At 35.4% G+C, this 26,265-nt stretch overlaps 1 protein-coding gene across 1 annotated transcript; it reads right to left on the minus strand.

Moving 5' to 3' along the window:
• LOC149807058 (putative thiopurine S-methyltransferase) lies at nucleotides 1–26,051 on the minus strand. The gene is made up of 9 exons (XM_089961316.1): nucleotides 25,844–26,051; nucleotides 16,971–17,112; nucleotides 16,071–16,163; nucleotides 13,518–13,647; nucleotides 11,615–11,670; nucleotides 10,130–10,204; nucleotides 4,852–4,937; nucleotides 2,974–3,018; nucleotides 1–1,352 (listed from the first exon to the last, which is right to left on the minus strand). Exons 1-9 carry the CDS (start codon nucleotides 25,941–25,943, stop codon nucleotides 1,237–1,239), a joined length of 843 nt encoding a protein of 280 aa, XP_089817442.1. The 5' UTR covers nucleotides 25,944–26,051; the 3' UTR covers nucleotides 1–1,236.
• Between the last annotated feature and the right edge of the window lie 214 nt (nucleotides 26,052–26,265).

A 26,265-nucleotide genomic window follows, 5' to 3' on the forward strand; every position in this document is an offset into this window, starting at 1 on the left:
TAGTAAATATTGTTTTTAATTACCGACAGACAGCATGGTGAAACAACAATTACTTTTATTCTGGAATTCCGATAAACCAAAGCAACATTCTTTAAATAAAATACACTCTCTAGGCCTTGACTATAGTAAACAACTTCAATTTCAGAAATCAATAGAGTTATTTATACAAATGTTCAATTGTTTATATCTACCCAAATGTTAAAAGTCACCAATACTAAATAAATAAGTGTTTTGTACATGCTGCAAATTTGTTCTTGTTACTATTTTTACATTTTCTTCTCGAGAGTCTTGTAAATCTAGTCATTCCTTGAAACTTAGGACATAATCATTCACATACGCCATTATACATTTTATTTGATCTCGCCTTCTCCGTTCAAATTAACTTATAAAATATCCAATATTACTACAATTTCATAAATTGTTACGGCAAAATATGTAACATATTATACCGTATAAATGCAAAAATTTTCCAAAGTGGTTTTTAATTAATTTGACAGTTTTATGCAAAACTGTTAATTCATTTTATTCAGTGACATAAATGGTTCTAAGCGAAGAAAAATTATCATAAAGGAATACAAACCACTCAGAAAGTGATGACTCGACTCAAAATTTAAAAAAAAACTGCCAAAGTTCTGTATGTGAGTGTGATTCAAACTAATATTGTAACAAATATTTGGACCTAAAACTAATACGGAAGGCGATACAAGACACAAATGATGCATCAAAATGATAAATTGATGGGAAAAAGTAAAAAGACATTTAGTCAAAAATACGCATTTCGAACATTAATATAAACTTCTAGTCAAAAATACGCATTTCGAACATTAATATAAACTTAACATGTGATATGTTTGCTGGCGTCTTATTGTAAAGGCCGACAGACCGTTTTAAGGAACACAGGGGCCAACGTCGATGGTCTGAGTGGCGATGATCTGAGTTTTCCGAAAGTGTCAGATTTGGTCGTCGATACATCGGATGATAATATTATGTGCACTTTTGATGTGGTTCATATACATCTATCAGCCTATACATCTATCCAAAGACAGACATTACATCTATTCAAAGTTCTGAAGAAATGACATGGTTGTCAAATAAACAGGTCAAAAAAACCCTTGATCATAACCTCCAAGTTTTGTAAAAGAAAGTCCAGCAAAATTATGATTTCATTTTCAAGGATGAGCAGTCAGTCACAGGGATGTGCCTGCCAGTGTATTACTCAGGATCTTTGCAATACTTTTATCTCAGTTGCATTAAGTACATTTCTTCAGTAAAGGAATTTACGCCCCACTGCTCCCGCTGAACTTTTCCAAAAGCGTCTCTAGTGTCGATAAGCTGGAATTTACATCGATGACCTGTACATAAACGAAAGAAAAAGAAAAAAAGAAGTAAAATATATTGCTTGTACTAAGCCAAATTAGGATACCGTTTTTAATAGTGGGTGCCCTGCTATCAGCATCTTTGGTACATCATTTTTACATTGCATTACTTTACACAAAATAACAATGTACATGTACAAACTAATTTCCTAAAAAGTATACGATATAACGAAAGAAAGAAAGTTGGATCAGTGCAAATAATTTTCTTCGTGTACACAAAAGTCAAGTAGTCATAGCCATCCCGTGGATAATGGTCTACACAATTTTGAACATCTTATTCAACGTGTAGCGATGAAGTTATCTTTTATATGACATTTAGGAAACAAGAGATCCTAGAAATGCGATTCCTCGTCTGAATCCTGATACAGATCTTAAACGACCTTGACATTCCTGATGGTCTGAAGAAGGATCGGTTGCATCAGAATTTAAAAAGACAATTTTTTTTTATTATACAGGCCAAGTATAACAGTTATTTCTTCCATGCTTTAAGAGCTATTACCATTCAGAAATATGAAGAAGAAAAAAACTTCAAAATTTTACAAAGAATTTCAAATGACCTTAACTGGGTCAGAGAAGGATAACGGTGAATGGATATGAAGGACAATGCTTACTGATTCGTCATACAGTCCAAACTGAATAGCTATATATAACAGTATATCCTTGGGAATGGCTCTTGGTTTATATTTCCTCCGCATGATATATCAAATTAGGTGTTGCACATGCAGTTAAAACCAGCCAACCTACGAGGATTTGAGATTTAATTACCAAGCAGAAAAACTTTCGAAATGTCCCTGACTTTGTATGATGGCCAAAGGAACGGGGGTGTAGAGGAAGCAAGTTCTAAACAGGGAACATACAAGACAAAAGATAGACCTTTTATCCACAATAGAACTTTATATGGCGTTGATGATGGCTCCGATTCATCTATCAGTTGCATAGTACTTACACTAGTATAAACTATAGTGTATACAGTCTGTACTACGGGGTATCCATTATTGTGCAACATAGTATTTACAATGGGATACAAAGTAAGAAGCATCGATTCTACATACGTGATGTGGGCTATGGGATACCTAATCATAGTGGGTCATATGGTATGTGATACTGATGCATGGCTATCTAGTACGATGTTATAAGGTATGTGGTGTGGGATGTGGGATTAGGATTTTTAACGTAGCTTTAACAACTTTTCAGTCATATCGCTACGATGTCTGCAGTGTGGCAGTTTATAGTGATGTCTAGCACTGAGGCATCATGACGCAGACACGTAGCATGATGTCCCACTCAGTCACATTATCCTTACACCAGGCTGACCAGTCCTAACACAAACCTCTTAATGCTGAGCACCATTTTTATAAGCCTTTGGTATGACTCTGCGGGGTTCGAACGCACGACCTAGGCGGACGCTCTAACCACTAGGCCACCAGAGGGTGGTATGTGGTATGGACTGTATGGCTTGCATTAACAGTTATAGGGTATATTACGTGGACTTTGAGGTATGCCGAAGGGATTATATCGTATGCAGAGAGTTGTTTCGGTAGCATCAGTTGTAGAACTGCTTGATTTCAGCAAGCGCCGTAATGTTATCTTTACTCACCAAAACTCTTGACAATGTCAGACTCTGGGCAATCGAAAGGCGGCCCTGCAAAAAAACTTCATTACATTACAACACTTGGATACTTTATTATATTACAACACTTGGAAACCTTTCTGCATTATAACACGTGGATACTTTATTACATTACAGCATTGGATACTTTATCACATTATAACACTTGGATACTTTATTACATTGCAGCACTTGGATACTTTTTTACATTGCAACACTTGGATACGTTCTTATGTTACAACACTTGCATAATTGATATTATAGAAAAAAGAGCGCCTATTTTTGGATGTATTCATCATATCACGTCATTCTTGCTATCTTAACATCACATCAAACAAGACTATACAATGTTTACATCCTCTAAATATCTAAAATGCATGATATCGTGTACGTATAATGTGCAAGTATTTATAAAAAAAAAAAAAACACGTAAACCTGTAAGTATTTAAAAACATGATATCATGTAAGTTTTTAAACTACTTGATGTCGTATATATAAGTATTTAAAATATACGTTAGCGTTTAAGTATTTAAAACGCATGACATCGCGTAAGTATTTCAAATACATAGTATCGTGTATTTGAAATACATGTCATAGTGTAAGTATTTCAAATACATAATATCGTGTATTTAAAAGACATTATATCGTGTTAGCATTTTAAATGCATGATGTCGAGTGAGTGATTAGAATGTTTGATATTGTATAAGTATATAAAATACACGATATTGTGTAAGTATTTAAAATGCATGATATCATGTAGGTATGTACAATACATGATACCGAGTAAGTATTTAAAATACATCTTTTCGATAAAATATAACATGATTTTATATCAGTATGCCAATCTATAAATGCACGTGTGTATGTGATTAGAATGTCGTTGTCTGTGTTATGTGTCAACAGTCGATTATACACTTTTTGTTTTCTTAAACTGTAAAGCAGCAACTTTTACTTTATATATATATATATATATATATATATATATATATATATATATATATATATATATATATATATATATATATATATATATATGCATGTATGTATGTGTCAATGTGTGTGTGTGTGTGTGTGTGTGTGAAAGAATGAATAGGTCCATAGGCTGGTTCCTATATAGAATTCAATTTGGGAATTCAACAGTTATCTCCATCCTTTTTTAGTACGGGTGCTTTCGCACCATCCTAAAGGATAGTGTACATGACCAAAAAGAAGATAACTGAAAAAAGGATATTTTTCATCGAGTGTGTTAATAAATTCGATATTTTCACTAGTGTTTCACCCACGCGATGAAATATCTCCGTTATTTGCTCTAAACAGGCAAAATTTCTTTATTCTATGCAAAAAAATTATCGGGCTATCTAAAGTGTAACAAAGATTGAAGTAGCAGATTTCGTACGGTAATGTTTACCGTTCATGTTGTGCGTTTGAGTATAATAGCAGAGAGAAGATGAGTACTGGCACAATTCTCTTTCCTATTCACTGTAAAAAAAATCACATACTTGTAAAAAAGAAGAGAAAAAAAGCCACAATTAAGTTCACAGTGGGATTCAAACGTGGTCCTCCTGCGTGACATGTCGATTTGCTATTAGTGCAACAAGTGATTGACAATACGGTGGGTGAGATTTCTTGGTCATAATGTCATCAATGTCTAATGAATGGAGTTCTTTAAAAAATTTAAAAAAATGATAAATGAATTTTCTAATATATTTTTCTTAGAAGATCTGCAAATTCACGGACTAGTATAAAATAAAGTCACCCATATTCTATACACTGCATGATAATCAGGTTTTCTTTTCCGATCCTGAAAACTTTTCTAGCTGGCTTAAAAATCTGTGTTTCACTTTGCTGCATATTATCTGCACGTACCTCCGTACACGCTGTTATCCACTCTAAATGTGTCAAGTAGATACTGGCATGTTGGCTTCATTACATGACAAATCAACTGCCCATACCTGAAAATATCAAGGTTAAGGTCATTGGTATAACGAATAAAGTTCCTCAAATTTTTTAAAGAACACGAATGAACTGACTCGAGAGCATGTCCTAATAATTTAGTAGCATACTGCCATCCATAATCAGATTACCATGGATAACACAACATAACAAGTTTTCTAATATGATATACAGATAGCTTATCTCCCCTGTTTGTAATAAATATCACTGTGTAAGGTCCTGAAGCTATTATACTCATTTTGAAAGTCAGCTACCTTTGATAATGGCGGCTTACTGACAGTTACAACTATAATAAGTGTGACATCAGATACAATTATGTTAAGTGTGACGTCAGACTGTTACAGCTATGATAATTCTGACGTCAGACGGTAACAGCTATGATAAGTGTGACATCAGACGGATATAACTATGACACGTGTGACATCAGGCAATACAGCAATGAAAAGTGTGACATCAGACAGATAAAGTATGATAATTTTGACACCAGACAGTTAAAACCATGACAAGTGTGACGTCAGATAGTAACAACAAGGGTAAGTGTAACATCAGGCAGTTACAGCAGGTATACATTTGGCTGTTTATTAAAATACTTGTTGATTCTTCTTTTTAATTGATCATTCGTCAAGATGACAGCTTTAGACAGTAGGGGGTTAGACGTGCAAAGTTAGTCTGTGAGGATTATTACACTAATTAAGTTTCTCGTATATTTCTTTTATAATTATGCGAAAAGTCTATCTCACATGTCCTTGGCACTAACTTGGACACAAGGTATAAAAAGACCAACATATGTTATGTTGCATGTTCCCCCCAAAAGTTGCATTTGAATTCAATGACTGAAACTTGTAGTGCAAGGGATCTTTCCGTAACAGATCGAGTGACAACTGTTTGTTTTGTCATACTACGCAGAAGCCAAAAGGCTTGTCTCAATAACATTATATTTTCTGTTCAGACTTTAATGCTGCTTTATATTTAACACGAGTATCTTTCTTCAGTGGTTGGTTGTTGTTGTTGTTGTAGGGTTTAACGCCATTTTTCTGCACACGATAGGCTATACATGGCGGCCAGTATTAATAGTGGAGGAAGAACCCGAGAAAACCCCAGAAAGAACCACCGATCCACGAGAAGCTACTGGCAAGCTTTTCCACATACACACATTGGCTGAATCCGAGACTCGAACCCACGCAGACAGAGGTGAGATGGCAGTGATCCGTAACGGAGAGCGCTTTAGACCACTCGACCTCAGTGGTTGGTAAATCGCGAGGAAAATTCAGAAAACAAATATTAAAGACACTTTTAGGGACTGCAATAAGATGCAATAGAATCCGACTGGACCAAACAGGGTGGCACCGTATATACTCGCTTATAAGACCAGTCAAATTACAAATAACAAAGATCAGGATCTGCTGGAGCATAATGTTCGTCCGGATCAAGTTCTACGCTGTTCGTTCTACTGGTTACTCATAACAAACTGCACAGACCTAGATCTGCCAAAGCATTATGCAACGGCAGATCTAGGTCTCCGCCTGCGCTTTATGCGACGACAGATCTGGGTCTGTGTAGTTTGCAGTTAGAATCGTCTTATAAGCGAGTATACTTAGTACCTTGCATCATACATAATTCTTCAACAAAATGGACATTATTGTCTTAATACTAATTTAATCTACCGTGAATTCGTATATTTTCGTGTTTGTTGTTGTTGTTGTTGCGAAAACTGAAATGTTCTCTGTCACTTAAATTCGTGGATTGGAGATTAGGTCCTATTGTTTCCACAAAAGGATTATATTTCGTTGAGCCTTTTTATGTGTTGTTTGTAACAACGAAATCTACCAAAATATGTACCATATCAACGATAGGGGATTCAGAACCCTAAGCCTATCCCACCAACAATAAGGTATTCATAATATTTCCCTCAGAAAGAGTCACGTAATTTAAGTAAATTAAATTCTGTTACATAAATTATGGAAATTATTTTGAATCCATCTAGAAAATCATGGATCAGCAGCTATGTGTTTGTTGCAACTGCTACTACAACAAATACTACTATTATTTTTTCTTCCCATCAAGTCGGATCACAACAATTTCATCTCAGCTGCGTTTTTCTATCTTCAAAGATGATCAAGATTCATTAGACGAATACTTTGCTTCTACATGACATCAAAATCCATTAGCCAAATATCTGTTTCTATATATGACTTTATTTAAACTATCTTTGAATAAAATAAAGAAACGTATTTCGATCTCATAAAATCTTCTTGCATACTTTACTGTTGATCACCCTCCGCGAACAAAAGATTACTCCTTTTAAAAGAATGTTTCAATCTTGTACTATTTTTTTTTTCTTCTATCTAAACAGTTGTATTGTTTTATCGGCACATCTATCATGTACAGCCATTGCAATGTCTGTTAGAAAATAGGCATACGATCTTCCTTCACCTCCTTCACTCTGTACTTATATGCCATGGAATAATTATTTCATCCCTTGTGTTGAATTCTGTTTATAAACTTTTCAAATGATCTCAGTGTTTCGCTAGAATTTCATTCTCCATTGTGTATTTCATAAGATCCAAATTTGTATATAACAGGAATTTCGTACGCATGCGAGAATCAGCAATTTGTATAAAGATAAGTAACTCTATCTTATCGACTTCATTGTCGTCTTGGAGTTTTGCCCCCTGTTCAACTAATAACGTTATAAGCAGACGTCAATCACAACATCGACAGGCTTTTGAAATGATATCACTGTAGTAAGAAATGTTAGAATACTGGAGAAAGAAAATGAAAAAACAACTATCTTACCTTAACTTTGGAAATGATGTCACACTGATTTTTCTGACATTCGATTCGCAATTATTTGTTCTTGATTACTTCGGAACTATCATACTTAACAGTTGTGCTACCATGATGGACGGACTATTATTATTCGCTAAGCCAAGTATAATTGGTAAACATATATGATATTGCACCCCACCCTCCTAGAAACTACGTTGCCAATATATCTGTATAGGTTCTTCTTTTCATTTTTGTTCTCCAGTATTCTGACATTTCTCACTACATTGATGTAAGTTCAAAGACATGTGCAACATCCCAGGTAGTTTAGCAAGCGCTTTTTATTCAGCCGGTGTAGCAAAAGTGAGAGAACAGGGATATATTTTTCTGACAGCGTTTTCATCAGTTTGGGTACTACTAACCATTGGCAAAATTCAATCGCAGTGACCTAAATTTTTCATGCTCTAGCGATTACGTTAGGTTTTTAAATTTAGTCTAGTTTATCAGACATCATTGTGTATTCAGTCACCAAAGTTGATGGGCGTATTTATCTTAGAGGGTGCTACTCACAACTGGCAAAAGGCAGTCACAGCCAACTTTCTTGGTTTAGTTACCATAGAAATCTTGAGGATTTATGCCACGGCAGAGCAGAAGAAACATAACATTCCGCTACTTCCTTTTAGGGAGAGGTCCTGAGGTGTAATAAATGCATCTATGTATGTCATTCATCACTACTCGGTCATTCTCATGATCTTAGAATACCCTCCCGTGTGTTTGTTGTGTTAATATGTGCGGTTCGTATGTATTTTGTTCGCCGGAAGACCACTTCAGAGTGTCTTTAACTAGGCAGACACAGTCGCCAAAATATATAATTTTTTTGTCAGGTCCACTGAAATAAAGCAAATAATTCATATTTCCAAAGCAGTACTCTAAGATGATTTCCTCGACTTCAGCTTAATTTCCGTCACAGAAATTACTTAGAAATCGTGATTGATATTAATCTATTGGGCAAAGAAAACAGATTTTTTATATAAAAAAATTTCTAACATTTTTCTTCTCAGCCCCAAGGAATCTAAAAATTGCAAAGACTGAAAGATACACTTCGTCTCGTAGATCACATGTTGAAAATAAAAAATAAATTAAACTCTGTGGCATTTGGGTTTAGTGTCACTTAAGTAGCACATTTGGCGGCTAACAAGTCGCCATTAGATCTGCAAAAAAATAAATTAATAAATAAATACAGAAAAATTAATAGTTCAAAAAAAGTCTTTTAAACTTTTATATTTTACGTTTCCTTCACATGACGCTTCAGTCTGGATACAAGTTAAAGTTAACAGCTGTTTGATTTCTTTCTTAACACATTAACCCCTAGAGGTTTTTGTCGTTTTCGTCTGAAATTCGAGTGGGAAACAAATTTTGAAAGCTATTTCTGAATACATCTTGAAACACCAACTTCCAGATGATCTTCCAATAACATACTGCCTAGTTGTGTTAGAAACATCGCTTTTCATTGGCTATTTGGCTCGCGCATGAGCAGAAAGGTAAAAGTTGGAGGTGGTTTTTTTTGTTGTTGTTGTTTTTTTGCTTAACGGACCTGTTATTTTCGTATCGAGACCACTCTTTATTCGAAATGCCCATCTTATCCTATACTTTTTGCAAAGGTTCATCTGTCTGTTTGCAGTTAATACCGGTCTGCCTTAGATCTGAGACCAAAAAGTCTAAAATCCGGACACAAAATCAGATTCCGACCACGGGCGAATTTTGGGTAGAAAAAAAAATCGGGTCCAAAAAATGAGGTTTTTCCCTCTGTATTTTGTAGTGCAACAAGAAACTCCAGAATATTTGGTATCGTTGTAGAGCTACATGTCTACCTTTCTGTAATACCACCCACTTTAGTGTATCATACATGACCTTGACATTACAGAGCTCGGCAGTAGGCTACTACCTCCTGCCACGTAAACTCGTCACCAGGGGTTAATGTGTTAATACTTTAAGATAGCCAATTTATATATCATTAGGTGTTATTATTTATCCAGCCACGGATTGTCATAATGGGCGTCACCCAGTATACATCAGGGCGCTTGTTCACGGGTACAAAATAATGGCGGTCTGTATGGAAAATAACGCCGGTCCATCGTTATTATGTTATTATAGGTAAAGCTATCAGACCTTGACCTATATTACTTAAATGCTCACTTTGAGTATATTTCGCAACGGTCTGATTCAATGACGCCAAACCTTCTAAATGTTGAGGAGGCGAATGGTAGAAGTGTCTCTCTCATGTATTAGTAATAAGGTATTAGTAATAGGGTATACCTCATTGATACGAGAGAGAGAGAGAGAGAGAGAGAGAGAGCAAAAAGGACGCAATTGTTTCTATAAATAAAAATCGTCATCCGAAAAAGTAGAAAGAAGTTGGAGATACCTCTGTCTGTCTTTGACTGGTATTGCCACAAATGAACCCCTGTCCCATATGCAGTCAAATTCACCGAGCATTGACCTACAAAAATGAAAATGAGAGTAAAATACCAAAAAGCAAGGACTACAAAATTTTCAGAGTATGCACAGACTGGTCCCCCTGTCGCACTTTTGGATAAAGTTAACCGGTAACTATGTAAGGGGCTGCATCAACAAATTTGAAAGTGAAAAGCTTGCACAAAAATGCTCGGAATCTACCACGTTACTGAAGTCACGGATCAGTAAATTCTACAGATCAACGCGTCCATGTTAATTTTGCCAGTGGGGAGTTGTCAACAGCAGATGACACGATAATGGGCGTCATTAAAACGGCTGAATATTCCAGAAAAATAACATAGGTAAATTTATTTTCTTATAACCTTTTGTCATGAAAACGTCTGTATTTTGCCCCCCTCATTATTATTCAACAAGTAAGATGAGTTCTGTTGTTTTCTTCATTCTTTTCATTGTACGTGAACGTCCTTTAAACTGCTGAATCATTATTCGTAAAATAATGAACTAGTACAAGTCACCTGATATGAAAATGTGCACACAACCATGACTCTATATTCAAGCATAAACGTCATTCTACACTCTAATGTCCGCCCCACAAATTAATTCGCTAGATTCAGGAAGAGAAAAAGAGGCATGCAGAAGCTTGCAATTTAATGGGAAGGATTGGGTGGACAGTATTTTAAGAAGTTATGAATCGGTATTATATAAGCTATACTTTGTGCAAGGGTGAGTCGTTCACGCAAAGGAAAAAAAACAAAAACAACGGGGTAATTTAAATGATAAATTGTGTAAATATGCCGACATCTAGTATCCATGTAGTGTAATTCATATATACCGATATCTAGTATCCATGTAATTCATATATACCACTATCTAGTATCCATGTATTGTAATTCATATATACCGATAGCTAGTATGCATGTAGTGTAATTCATATATACCGTTATCTAGTATTCATGTAATTCATATATAACGATATCTAGTATCCATGTAGTGTAATTTATATATATTGATATCTAGTATGCATGTAGTGTAATTCATATATACCGTTATCTAGTATTCATGTAATTCATATATACCGATATATAGTATCATTGTAGTGTAATTCATATATACTGATATCTAGTATGCCTGTAATTTAATTCATATATACCGATATCTAGTATGCCTGTAATGTAATTCATATATACCTATATTTAGTATCCATGTAGTGTAATTCATATATACTGATATCTAGTATCCATGTAATGTAATACATATATAATGATATCTAGTATCAATGTAGTGTAATTCATATATAACGTTATACAGTATGCATAACGTTGCACCTTTGGCGAGAATGACGCTCTCTAGTAAAAAAAGGAAAAGAAAGGCACACTTGACTAAAAGTATGTCTATTTACTACAGAATCTAAATACTGTTCAATTGTATTCCTTACTTGTTTAATTGGAAAAAGTCGCATCTAAAAATTTCTATCCTTGATCCATCTGTGGCCTAAAATTGAAAATACAACATGGTACGATTCAACTGAATTAATGAATGAAATTAAATAACGTTTTCCTACCTTAATTAGTGAAAGTATTCTCGAGGATTTCATTATATCCAAAGAATTTATGAAAGAAACATCCCTGTTGTGTGCGTGCGTGTGTGCCTGTGTTTGTGTGTGCGTGTGTGTGTGTGTGTGTGTGTACTTAAACGTTGTCAGTAAAGAATCTGCACCCAGGTATAGTTATTGTATAAGGACTATTGTTGTAGGTTTTAATTTTATCCAGTTAGAATGTATCTTTACTTATCTCTACACAGAATGTATCTTTACCTATTTCTAAGTCTTATTTGTTAAATTGTCCTATGCATATCCGATACTCATCGATCCAGTAATACCGTATAACTTCTAATGTTACAAAGACATACCCACACACCCGGGTAGAAACACTGTAAGATCGTACCCATTAGTGTTCAGTGGACAGCACACTTGGCTAAATTTAAGAACGTGTCAATAAAATATAGCATGAGATACGATGATCCAGACACAAGAAGTTTTCTAGCAAATTGCACAGTTTGTTTGGTAAAGATCGAATTGTTCTTTAATCTCATTCCACTTAATGTAAATATCAAGATATCAATGACAGACTGGGGCAAAATAAAATTGTTACATGCTTCTGGGGGAGGGGTTGTTGGTACACACCACTTTGCCTTGCATGCTGGTATCCATGGTTACGAATTTATGTCATATTGATCTACGTTGCATTTACAAATTTATAAAAGTTTGAGCAGACTTTTGTGTGAGATTAATTTCACGGTGTCGTCTGCATCGATGAAATTTTGGCAATGTCTGAATCCATGAGTTTATTAGTCATGTCAATTTACTTCAGTTGGATATATATGTCTGTTCCACAGACGTGAAAGGGACTTGGAGGACACTTGTGATAGCAATAACCTGCCTAATTTGCGATGCAAACGTTAACCTGTCTAACCTGGATCAGGAAATGAGTCTGATGACTAGGACATGAAAGTATGTAGCTTTCACTTTACCCGACAGTAATAATTATTCTTACGAAAATAAAATATCACACCTGCTTAAAAATTACTAAAACATTTCTACCATAAATAGCTTACCTGATTTATTTCTACTGCTCTCACACCTTTTAAATTTTTTGTTGATATCTTTCTCAAACAATAAATTTAAATATGCCGGAGCCTTCAAGTTTGATGTAAATCTAATGCTTGTTAATATCAGCTCACTCTACTAACTTTTTACCAGCCTAGATAGAACTTTTATATCATTAGGCATTTTCCATTGACATGGTCCAAATACTGTAAAAGCAATGTTCCAATTGATGCGGAACCGCTCCGGTGGCCTAGTGTGGTTAGAGCGTCCGCCTCGGATGCGGGAGATCGTGGGATCGATCCCCGGCGAGTCATACCAAAGATTTATAAAAATGGTACTTACAGATGCCTCGCTAGACGCTCAGCATTAAGAGGTTAGTGTTAGGACTGGTCGGCCTGGTGTCAGGATACTGTGACTGGGTGGGACATGATGCTACATGTCTGAGGCATGATGCCCAAGTGCTAGACATCACTATAACTGCCACACTACATACATAATAGCGATATGACTAAAAATTGTTAAAGCTACCTTAAAAATCCAAATCACACACACACGCACGCACGCAATTGATGCGGTGAATACCCATGCAAAAATGTATGACTATCAGAATGCTAATTTTAGAGGTGGTGTAGAGGTGATCTCGAGACAAGGTAAATTGCGCGACGTGTCCGATATTTACAACAAGAGCGATTATCTTAGCAAAATAATCGGAAGATAAAGTTTTGTCTCGTACCTTGTACTTGACACCGTCCTCTATAGGAAGAGGCTCCGTGGTGTAAGGAATCCCCTGCTCCTCAAAGAACTGCCTGCATGCAAGATCGGAGCACTCGTTTCCAATAACCGTGTGACCCTTGTCTAATAACCTACAAATGTAACACGTGTACATGGCAATGACTTGTATGCATCTGGCTGTCTATTGCCTCTAACGCCATATCCGGTCATTATTGAACAGTTAGAAAAGATAAATTTTATTAACGAAGAGAAACTACAGTTCTAATTAAAAGTCAGCCCGTATTTACTTTAGTATCGTTTAAAAATTGTGAACACGACAATGCACAGTTTATGTCAGGGTTCAACATGTCGCTCCGAAACACATAAAGCATTATCCATGAATTTGGGTTAGTTTTACCAAAATCAGTATAACTGCCATGTAAATTTTGCGTCAAATAGTCATGGTTTTCTAAGCTGGACAGTTCAGGAAAAGTAATTTCCTGTAGGCAATTAACATTAAATATCTGAATCATCCAACTGTGAATTATACCATATTTTTCAAAATATATGCCTCACCAACATTATCATCCCATCCCCCTAGCACCGCCAGCGGGTGTGGCTTGTACCTCTTAGACAGTTGTACACATACATATATAACAAATAATGACACACTGCTAGTCGTTGCTGTTAAAATTTAAATATCTGCTTTAGTAGTTTTGTGACTCTAGTTCATTAAAATTTTATCACTGGTGCATTATCGTACAGAAAATAATTAAAAAGTGACATTTATCACTGTGTAAAATGCCATTCTATATTTCTCTATAGGAGACATGCCTACAAGAAACATCAGGCAAATATGATCAACATTATATATATATATATATATATATATATATATATATATATATATATATATATATATATATATATATATATATATATATATATAGAGAGAGAGAGAGAGAGAGAGAGAGAGAGAGAGAGAGAGAGAAAGAAAGAACATTATAAATATATAAATGTACATCAGACAGAACGGAAAATGCTATCCCTGGATTCTATTGGTGGATGCTTAATAATAGTAGGCAGAATTAATATTTAATACAAATAATAATAATAATACTATAATACCTGTATGATAGTATTATTTGTAATATATATATATATATATATATATATATATATATATATATATATATATATATATATATATATATATATATATATATATATATATAAAGAACGATTTAGTCCAAAAATTACCCGCTGCATTACCTCCCTTTTCCAAGACCCTGTTAACAATTGTGCGCGATGTCATGGCAGAAAAAGATGTACATCCATTACAGATGCTGTCTATTGATGGATTGGTCATGCCCGATGGAAACAAAGGTGTGAACGATCAGAAAAAGCCCCAAAAAGTTACTGGCTATCCAGGAAACATCATTAAGTGTTTTTCAAGCTGATCATATTTTTGACGTTGTTTGATGCAGTGGCGGTTCGAGTATTCGAGGGCCAATTATTCTGTAGTGGCGACCCCACCGAGGCGCCCGAGGTCAGTGTTCTTTAGTGGTTCCCATACTTTGACCTATGAGAAAAGTTTTTATAACAGTTGCCAACCTCTAACATCCCATCCGCCTCCATCCTAAAAATAAATCTTGACAAACAATGACCCTGTTACGCTAAGTTGAGGTGAACTACTGATTCTTTCACCTACAAAAAGCTCCCGTCGGAGCCACCCTTTCAAGTATGTTACAAGTAATTCAGTCATAGCAAGTCGTTAGAAGCCCTCCAGGTAATCGCACCACCCTCACCTGGAGACGGTAACCAAGAAGTTAAAATCAGTCATATATATGATGCATCCGTTCTGTTCCTACTGCACATATTAAGTCCGAAAATATTTAAAAAGCCATTGAAAATTTGTTTTTATTTTACATTTGAGTTTTGATCCACCTCCCAGGAACCCCAGGTGATGTAGCTAAGGTGGAAAACCCTTTTTATAAATGTTTAGCACAGGGGCATTATAGGTGCTAAGTTTCGTGAATTTCTGCCCAGCTGTATATGCGCAGATATAATAACGGGCACAAAGATAATATATGCATATAAATGTGTATAGGTTTAACGACATGTCAGCACACACCTCGCTATTTAGTGTCTAGCAAAGGATAGGTAGCAAAAATGGCAAAGGCAATTTTTGTGTGCAATGAATCATCCCAAGAATCAATATGAAACGTTAGACACAAGATTCACTATAAAGATGTGTTAAGATCTTTAAAGTATGGGGTCAAAACTTCGTTATACAAACCGCAATCTTCAAGATAGACCAAGACCTGCTCAGGCGAAATGTCATCACGGGACGCATATCAGGGTTAGATGCGTCATCACGGCAGAAGTGGCATCATGTGCCGCATATCATGGCAAACAGATCAGCTCCATTAATCGCTTTTTATGACATAAGTGAGTACATCAAACCTATTCTGCGCCATAGGGACTGCAGACGGACAGACAGACAGACAGGTGGAGGTTATAAAAATATCCCTGGCTAAAACGTGGTCATGATATTAATAACTAAATAGTTTACCATTTCAAGTCTAAGGATTTGCCACAGAGAGGTATGAAAATCCGCTGCCTTTCCTTTCCCGCCAGAAGTTTTTCACTATGTTTCACCAGCATTCTTGTCGGAGAGAAAACAAAATTTAAAAAAAAGACACTTCTGGTACATTCAAGGTATACGTGCAACTATGGAAGTATTTTTTAAATGAAACATGACAAGGCGATTTGAGTAAGCTACCCGTTTTTATTTAATATAGCATCTAATGTTCCTCAAAGTTATCATAACATCATCATTGAAAGTGGAGAAAAAGAGCAAGGTGTCCACTTCAAAAGGAAAGTGTTCAAACACTGATATTACAACGTAATATTGGAATGCTAGCCCCTTTAAGAAGGAGCATAGCAAATAGTTATGTGCACAAATTACAGCATAGGTAAATGATATAACGAGAACAGACTTGATGGAGCCGTACAATATCAAATTATTGTTGATGGTTCACTGTAATACGCAGTTAATGTAAAACTTGCAAAAACACATTTCCTAGGCCCAGTATAATCTGTGTCCATGTAATCTATTTAAACGCGTCTTATTCCTTTAACTGGATACATATATGTTATGGCTTGTAGAACTATACAGATCACGATTGATTTGTGGTGAGAAAATATTCTCCAAAGTTTGAAAAGAATAAGTGTCACGAAGTCGAGTGTGTCAATGTGTATTCTCGGGAGTTTTTACATGGAAAGATATCTTACAACTTATGAAAACAAATCGGTACGATTTTGTTGAAATTTGAGGGATTATGTCCACTTCTTGCTAAATTCGGAAAAGCTCAAACATGTTAAATGTAATAAAGTCTATTTGTTCTATCTTTCATTTCCTGGAATTAGGATTATAATATTGTAATGTATATAATTTCTCCGTCAAACTTACGGGTTGACACACGGCATGTGGAAAACGCTTGTCTGCTGAAGATTCCACCTTTCATTCCACTCATCTACACTCATGTTGGTCACATCCCTGTAATCCCCAAACTGGTTTATCTTCCTCTTGTAGCCATTGCTTATGTTTAGTTCTACCGGAGTGTGAAAGAGAAAAGACCATTAGGTTCAACTTCATAAATAATCCAAATAAAGAGAACGTTTTACACTGAAATGTGTTGTTGGGTTACTGGTGGAGATTGAAATGTTTTGATTTTGTTTACTATATCACGTTGCACAATGATTCCCTACCCCCCCCCCCCCATATAGCAGCATCATTTGACATAAGCTTAACTCCAGCGATCCAATTGTTATCTATCGGCAATAATGGAAAATTATTTAAAAGTATTTATCCCTGCTTGGCGTTAGAAGTGAAGATGTATTTGTTAAAGTGTTACATTTTTCTGCTTTAGAATTTCTTTTTAAAAAAATAATTACTTTCCAGCATCACGTATTTATGACAGTATAAGAATGTTTTGTTTACCGATAAAACAAGTGGGAAAAGTTTGAGCATGCGTAAATTCAATTTTTTTTTGCGTGTTTCGGCAAATGTTAGAATGCGACAAAATGTGTGTGAAGCCTTATCTTTTATGATCAACAACCAAATGGGTTCATAACCAATTACACGCAAAATAATTCTATACAAATATATAAATCTTCTACCCTGTCTGGATAATGCATGGATGTGAAACGTCTTTAATTATTACAGAAAATTACAGAAAAAACTTACCTCTTCAATATCAAATATTCTGATACAGACGTTATTATAGATATTTGGCTATCTTTTTTTATATGATGTATGAACCACCCTTAATATCTCCCAGAATCTTAACAGCAACTACGGTAAAACTGCACTAACTCATATTCTTTGTGCGATGAATGAAATGACACTCGAAGTTTCTGGATGATGATTCACCTTACCGGCAAACTCGAAAACGAAATAACCTAAAACTTATCAACAATTTTTTGAACCCCTAGCACTCAAAGATTTCGAATTTTCCATGATATACAGATTGTGTTTTTTTTTTTTTGAACCCATAGCACTCAAAGGTTTCGAATTTTCCATGATATACAGATTGTGTTTTTTTTTTTTTGAACCCCTAGCACTCAAAGGTTTCGAATTTTCCATGATATACAGATTGTGTTTTTTTTTTGAACTCCTAGCACTCAAAGGTTTCGAATTTTCCAGGATATACAGATTGTGTTTAAATTTTGTGCTCAGTGACCTTTTACACATTACATTAGCCTTTCGCCCGCTAAAGTGTCGGTATCGATCATACCTGTCAAAAGGCAGATATAGGACTTCAAGAAATGCATATCATATATACCGTATAAAATCCAAGTTAAAGCAGTTTTTATTGACATGTGACTAACATGCATATTATGCCATTTTTCTTCTCTTTATCGTTTTCTTCTCAAGATGTCATAGACAGGGACGTCTTTGGGGGGGGGGGGCGATGCTGTAAAATGTAAAATTGCTGTTGCTTATATACGAAAATTAACAAGCCCGTCAAGTTTTGCACACAGCCCCCCCCCCCCCCCCCCCGTCGGAAAAAGTTGAAATGACGTCCTTGGTCATAGAGTGAAATGAAAGCACAACACCACTATCTTTTGGGTGACGGCGGTATGGCGAAACAGCGGGTGGTTTCCAGAAGACGTGTTCGCAAACTGAGTTTGACCATTTGGCAGCAGTTTTTATTCTGTGATTAATAATGCCAATAAATCATCTTTCTGTGTGGTGTTAATAAAGAATGAAATGCAAATGACTATTCTATATCGAGACTTGGCCATTGTCATTGCACTCAGGGTGTGCTTTGTAAAGGTTAGAAAGTTCTTTAGCGATACATTTCCTCTGTGAAAATTGGCCACAACTCGCCTATTCCCATATGTGATTTTGCGCTGTAGAACTTTTGGTAGTATTGGACATATTCAAGGGTCGCGGGTTTACATACTCGTTCTGGCCATTACAAGGTCTGCGTGTCCCTGGAAAAGGCGCATAGCTTTAATTTCCTTTAGACATTACAGTCAAGAATGAGATAAAAGTACCCATTAAAAATTGTCATTGATACGAGGGAAAATAATTGCATTGCCTGTAAAGGCCCACAACAATGAAAGAAGTGCATTCGTTATGAATTAATCCTATGGGAGATAGGAGATAACAAAACCCAAGTAAATTCAAAAGACCATTTTCTAGCTGACACCCTTGCACTCGGACATCCACTTGCGTTGACGCACAGAGAGAAAGTGTGACATTTTACCAATTAATATTACGAAAAACTTTGCACTAATTCTTTCACCTTGGGATCGGGTACAATATTATTTTAGTGACAATTTAATTTTCAAAACATTTATAATTCAAAACCCACTAGAACGTATTATTCACGGCCCCTGCAATACAGAAGGTAAGACCAGACCCCATAACCACGCGATTCTAATATCAAAGGTAGGTCATGATAGTAAGACCACCCTTAACCATACACCGATAATATCACAGATGGTTTATGATAGAAAGACCACCCCTTAACCGCACAACGATACTATCATAGATGGGTTATTATAGCAAGACAACCCCTTAACCACACACCGATAATATCATAGATGAGTTACAATAGTAAGACCACCCCTTAACCACACACCGATAATATCATACAAGGGTTATGATAATAAGACCATTCCTTAACCACACAACGGCAAATGGGATAAGTAGCTTATGATAGTAATACCACTTCGTAAACACAAAATGTTCAATATCAAATGTAGGTTATGACAGTAGACAAGGTAAAGTTATGTCTCATAGAAGCAGACTAGTGAAAAATTGCAGTGTACACGATAAAGGTCTACTTTGATCAATGATATCAAAAGAGCTTATGCAATGGGTTTTCGTACGTTCGTTTACACAAGTTTGTTATCGCTACTCCTAAACTACATGGAGGAACCTCACCAAATTTGCCAGATTCATTTCATGGTCTAACGGGTCCTAAACAAAAATGGTGGCGCTCAGGCATCCGATATGGCCACCACAACATCCATCTTGAAAGTTTTGTTATCGCTACACCTCTTGAATTGAAAGTCATATCAACGTAGGAGTTTCACTGAAAGATTTATTATTTATTATGATGTCTAGTTGGTCACAGATGAAAATGGCGCCACAACGGCTGTCTTTAAAACATTGTTGTCGCTATTCCCACTGAATGGATGCCAATACTGACTGACATTTTCACCAAAAGACTGCTACTGATGCCTTCTTAGTCCTAAACGAAAATGGTGGGAATCTGATATCCAATACGTGCACCACATCAGTCTTATCTTGAATTTCTGGAAATTCGTTCCGCCTGGTAAAATTTTAATCCCTTCAAGGGACTCTTGTTTTTTTTTAAATCGTTTTGGCAAACAGCTACAACCAGACAACATGTAGAGTGTATAAAGCATTATGTTTTTTGTGCCGTGTTAGGCAAACAACTACAACCAGACAACATGTAGAGTGTATAAAGCATTATGTTTTTTGTACCGTGTTATTGTCTCGTTTGTGTCATCGTCCTATGTAGTGTTGTGTCGTTGAAAAGATAATAGATATATTCCAAAAGAAAGCACTTGGGCTGCTTTCAAAAACAATTTTGTAACATTGTTTGTCAGGTTTATACATAACTGTAAATGAAAAGATTATATTACAGTTCCTTCTGGTTATTTATATTTTTCTAGGCTACTTTCAATGAGGAAAGCAACATAAGTAATAGACGACTTTAGAAGTAACACATTTCCATAAATCTGATAATGTCCTTGAGTAAGAAAATATATATTATTACAAGCAAAGTGACTCCATACGAATCAGACACCTGATTGGACGTGGTTAGAAGTTAATCGTTTTCCCCTATTTGCATTGACCTTAAGACAACGGTCGTTGTCAACTGAATGGTTCTTAAACGCGCAAACACTACTAAAGTCTACACATCACTAAAGTCCAATAATTTCATACTTGCATCTTTTTTATTTTATAATTCCTCAATAAGTCGTTCTAAGCCCAATATTAGTACTTCACGCAATGAAATGCAAAATACGACCCAAAAACTAAATACAAAGAACTATCCTAATTTTTTTTTAAATAACCACGTGTACCCAACCTATCCGGATAGTTTCCTATATTAGGAAAATAGGATGGTCCATTTTACTAAACTAATCCATACTGTCACAAAGTATTATGAATGATGTACATTATAATGTCTGCTCCTATAAACTGGCTAATTACTCCGGCTGAGAAATATCTTCTCTACATCGATACCCATGATCAATAATTAATTATTAAAATCTAACTATGCTATAAACAGAAACATAAATACAAATAATACATACTCTGGGTATGTTACAATACTTTTTGATTCCGCTCCCTTTCTGCGCCTACATGTTATTTGTTCACACACACACATACATACATATATATATATATATATATATATATATATATATATATATATATATATATATATATATATATATATATATATATATATATATATATGTGTGTGTGTGTGTGTGTGTGTGTGTGTGTGTGTATGTGTGTGTGTGTGTGTGCGTGTTTGTGGAGTTTTTTAAAATTATAATGACTTTCTAATTATTGTGTAATTGTATTTCTAACTACCATGCAACTGTATTTTTTATTACTGTGTAACTGTCTTTTTAACAACTATATAATCGCATTTCTAACTGATGCAACTGTATTTTCAATTGCCATGCAGCCGTATTTCTAATTAACATGAAACACTATTTCTAATTACCATGTAACAATATTTCTAATTACCATGTAACAATATTTCTAATTACCATGTAACATTATTTCTAATTACCACATAACAGTACTTCATACGTGATAACAGCGCTTACTTTCAAGACTGTTTTTTCCCAATGATTATTCCCGGCGTTAGATGCAAGTTTTATCGAAAAATAATAAGAAAAAGATCTTAAAAAATAATTCTCTGGATTTCGATAACGTATGAATAAATGGCTTTTCTCCTACCCTTGCATTTTATAATTGAAGTCCCTCTTCTATATTCAATAAATAACAGGAGTATAGTTCTTGTGTCTCGTAACAACCAGCTTAACAATAACTATGAATGAAATGATTTGCACATGTAATAATTGAAAATCTTTGCAAGTAATCCCTGTTTACGAGCTGCGTCATTGATTAGACCCCGAGTTTTCAAAAGAGACGGCCAGATAGGATAAATGTGTGTATTGCCCCCCTGGGACGAGTCACGTTCGCTGTCCCACTGGGAAGTGACAATCGTGATTCAGCAGTCCTGACGATGACTCGGCAAAATGTTCCGCTACAGGCACAACTAATTACCGGGATACACAGATTGTATTACGCGACGATTATTTAAACAGTGATACGCCTTGGGGGGAAGAAAGTGGACTATGCATTTGAAATAACATCGATATCTTTCAACATTTATTTTTTTGCTGAATGATGTAAGCAGCACAGAAACGACCTCTGTATAATTAGGCAGATGACAGATTTCCAGAGTAAACCTGTACTGGTACATTATTATTATCAGAAATATATCGCTGAGTCATGTTGCCACCCAGAAACAGCACCTCACTAAATTCGGATAGCGAATGAGCATTTTCAAAATTGTGTGCTGTATATCTGGTTAAGATAATTAAAAACTGCCACATTACTCCTCACACATAAATAGTCTAGACGATATAACAGCAACAACAACAACTACTACTACTAATAATAATAATAATAATGATAGTAATAATAACAGCAATACGAAGAACAATAAGAACTAGAAAAAATGGATATAGCATAGGCAGAACAGAAAATGATAGTATTCCAAAATCAATGTCACAGCTGATTTTTTTCAAACCTGAACGACAGGATTATTTTCGGGGGGGGGGGGAGGGGGAGGCAGGCGCAACATGTAGTAGTCAGGTATTCAGTTTTACGAATGTAGGCCAAAACACTATGTGCGGGCACCCATGCTGAATGACCACAGTACTTTATATTTCCTGCCCACGATGATACAACACAATGACCCGTCATTTGGACATTGGATTAATTTCTGAGCCTCTATCAGGTGTGGTGACGGACATTCTGTTCGGCTTAATGACATTCGACTAGCACTGTGAATACTGCAGCGTACTCTCACTTCGTGGTGGAAAAGCGTGGAAAACCCCAAATAAGAAATAAGCTGTTTGTTGAGTGCACGCAGTGGTGTATCTCAGAAATCACTGCCTTTAAGGTACAGTCGCAGAGTTTCCATATTACTGAATACTCTGTAACTGCTAATAGATTGTAACACAACATCAGCGATAGAAGTCCAATTCCTGTCTTTCTTTAGCCTTTTTTGCAAGCTCAACTTTAATCTAAACTTACAAATAAAATGTTTAATTTTTTTTAAAATTGTATCACTCCTCGGTTAACTTAAGTATTCGTCTATTTGTACTTATATTTCTGGTCCTTAACAACCGTTATTTCGACGTCTCAGTACGCAAGGCGGTGTGTGTGTTTCTCTCTCTCTCTCTCTCCCTCCCTCTCTCTCTCTCTCTCTCTCTCTCTCTCTCTCTCTCTATATATATATATATATATATATATATATATATATATATATATATATGTGTACGTCTTCGTCCCGATTTATTTATGTTTGATGATTGCCAATAGATACATACGACATCCAGACACTCACATGATGTATGTATCTCCTTCTGCGTGAATTGTCCTATGCCCTTCTCTCTAGAGCTAGTCTTTTTTAGTTCGTATGATTTTTTCTCTCCACAAAACGAACATTTTGTGTTTAATGTTGGTCTCCTGTACACTAGCATCCATTAGCGTATATTAATTATAAATTTTATTGCATATCTTGTATTACCAAAGACTTATGAAAATGGTATTAACATCTGCCTCGCTTGGCACTCAGCATTAAGAGGTTAGTGTTATGACTGGTCGGCCTGGTGTCAGGATACTGTGACTGGGTGGGACATCATGCTACATGTCTGCGGCATGATGCCCCAGTGCTAGACATCACTATAAACTGCCACACTGCAGACATCGTAGCGATATGACTGAAAAATTGTTAAAGCTACCTTAAAAATCCAAATCAAACACACACACACACACATCGTATATTAAGTATGATCATTATTGCAAATGGTATATTAATTATAACTACTATTGCATATGGTATATTAATTATCATTATTATTGCATTGGGCATATTAATTACAAATAGCATTAATGGGGGTCATACTTCGAAACAAACAACTCCGTTTGTTAAGGAAGTTGTTAGTAAGAACACTCGAACCGCAAACAAATAGCATATTTAGATGTAAACAGTCTTATAAGAGAGAGAGAGAGAGAGAGAGAGACTATGTTTCAGATACAGTTTTCTCTTATAATGTCTTAGGCTGTCCTGTTTAGTTTTTAAGCTAGTTATCTAGGACTAATGAGAAATAAATAACCGAATAATGTGTAAGTATGTCACGAAACAAAAATTAAAATAATAGGTATTAGTGAGTATTAAGTTGTCTGGATATATATCAGTTTACTTTGTCTGTTGCTATACTCTCTGCCACAATCTCCAACAATATACAAACGTAATTTCGCTGTTTTATTATTGTACGTTTCCTTAGGAAACAAGGCTGATGTTACTGAACTTGAACAGGTTTGTATTACTTAGACGCTTTGACACACAAAGTTGCATCACAGCAACCTACTACACGAACGTGCATGATCGTACGGCCAACAAAATAACCTAAAGGCAAAGCATTCGCAACCCCGTAGAAAGGGACCGACATACATATGGGTGGTAATTGGTACGTCTTTTAAGTATTCTCTATGGATAATAAAGGAAAGTTCTATTGATGTATATGGAAGAAAAAGAAAAAAAAAATAATTACGAGTTGACCCCCACCCCTAATAAAGATAAAAAGTAAAAGAATATAAAATATAGAAAACGCAACATGTGCATGAATTTGTCTTGGAAACAATGTGAAATACTTCAAGCCTCATATCAAGCAGAGTCCATTTGAGCCAAAAGAGAGAATTAGACGAAAATAGTTGTTAACTGATTTGTGAAAATTATTTTTTTTTCTGTTCAGATTCCAAGATGATGAGATTAAATTCAATTCTAATGTAAAACTGATTTGGTTTGGTAATGAAATAAATAGTAATAAGGAAAGCATGGAACAGTGAATCACTACCATTCAAGCACACTTCGTTTTTGAATGGTAATTTTGCATTACGTTTTTAGTCGAGAGCTTCGGACAAAACTATACCACTAATTATTTTTAGAAATTTTGTCACCAGAAAAATATCCATGTAAACACTCATATTGAAATAATTAAATGACTACTACATCAAAACAAATAAATGATAGATTTTAATTAAACACCGATAATGGATCTTCATTAAATACCGCAAATATGCATAAACGTTGTTGATAACGGTATTTAAAATTACAAATCTATGTCAAAGGAGGCTGCTTACTTAAAGACTACAACTTTATAACTAACACATTATCATTCATAATGACAGTAGATATAGAAATGACAGTTTATAATGTATGAATGAGAAGTTATCAAAGAAATATTGCATGACATTAGTTAGTCAAAATAAGACGTTATATCGTATCATTGAACTGTATTGCCAGTTTCGTTACTACTAAAATAAACAAGTCGCCCATCTACTAAAATCAACGCACACAAATCAAACAAATGACAGAATTGTTTATTCATGCTGAGAGAGTCTTTTGATTGACGTAGTAGTCTGTTAACATTATTTACAATATGCAGATACCGTATCAGTGATTTATAGCAAGTACTTACTTGATATATTCTCTGACATGGTCGTGGTTTTATCGTGTACACAGAAGAAGCTCTCTCTCTCTCTCTGGTACCTCTGCACTCCTACTGTGAGGAATAGCATGGCAATCAACGCTGCTAACGCCCCCCATTTATAGCGAGTGTCCGGGACGAGAGTTGCGCATGTCAAGGTCTGGAAAGATTAAAATATACTAATCATCCAAGAGAGAAGGCTATAAACTGTAAAATGCACGGAGTGAGTGACGTCTTTCGTCTGTATTCAATCAAACCAGTATCAACAAGCACGAGGAGGATATTTCTCAGGTTACGCTCGAATTCCTCACAGGTTTCCCTAATTTAAAGACATCTTTAGACTGCACTAACAACATGCCTTAGTGTACCGAGATGTAAATTAGGCTTCTTTCAGAAAAGTTATTCATGTGTTT

This window comes from Sinohyriopsis cumingii, chromosome 1, assembly GCF_028554795.1.
Source record: "Sinohyriopsis cumingii isolate HCF-2022 chromosome 1, ASM2855479v2, whole genome shotgun sequence".
Classification (NCBI taxonomy): domain Eukaryota; kingdom Metazoa; phylum Mollusca; class Bivalvia; order Unionida; family Unionidae; genus Sinohyriopsis; species Sinohyriopsis cumingii.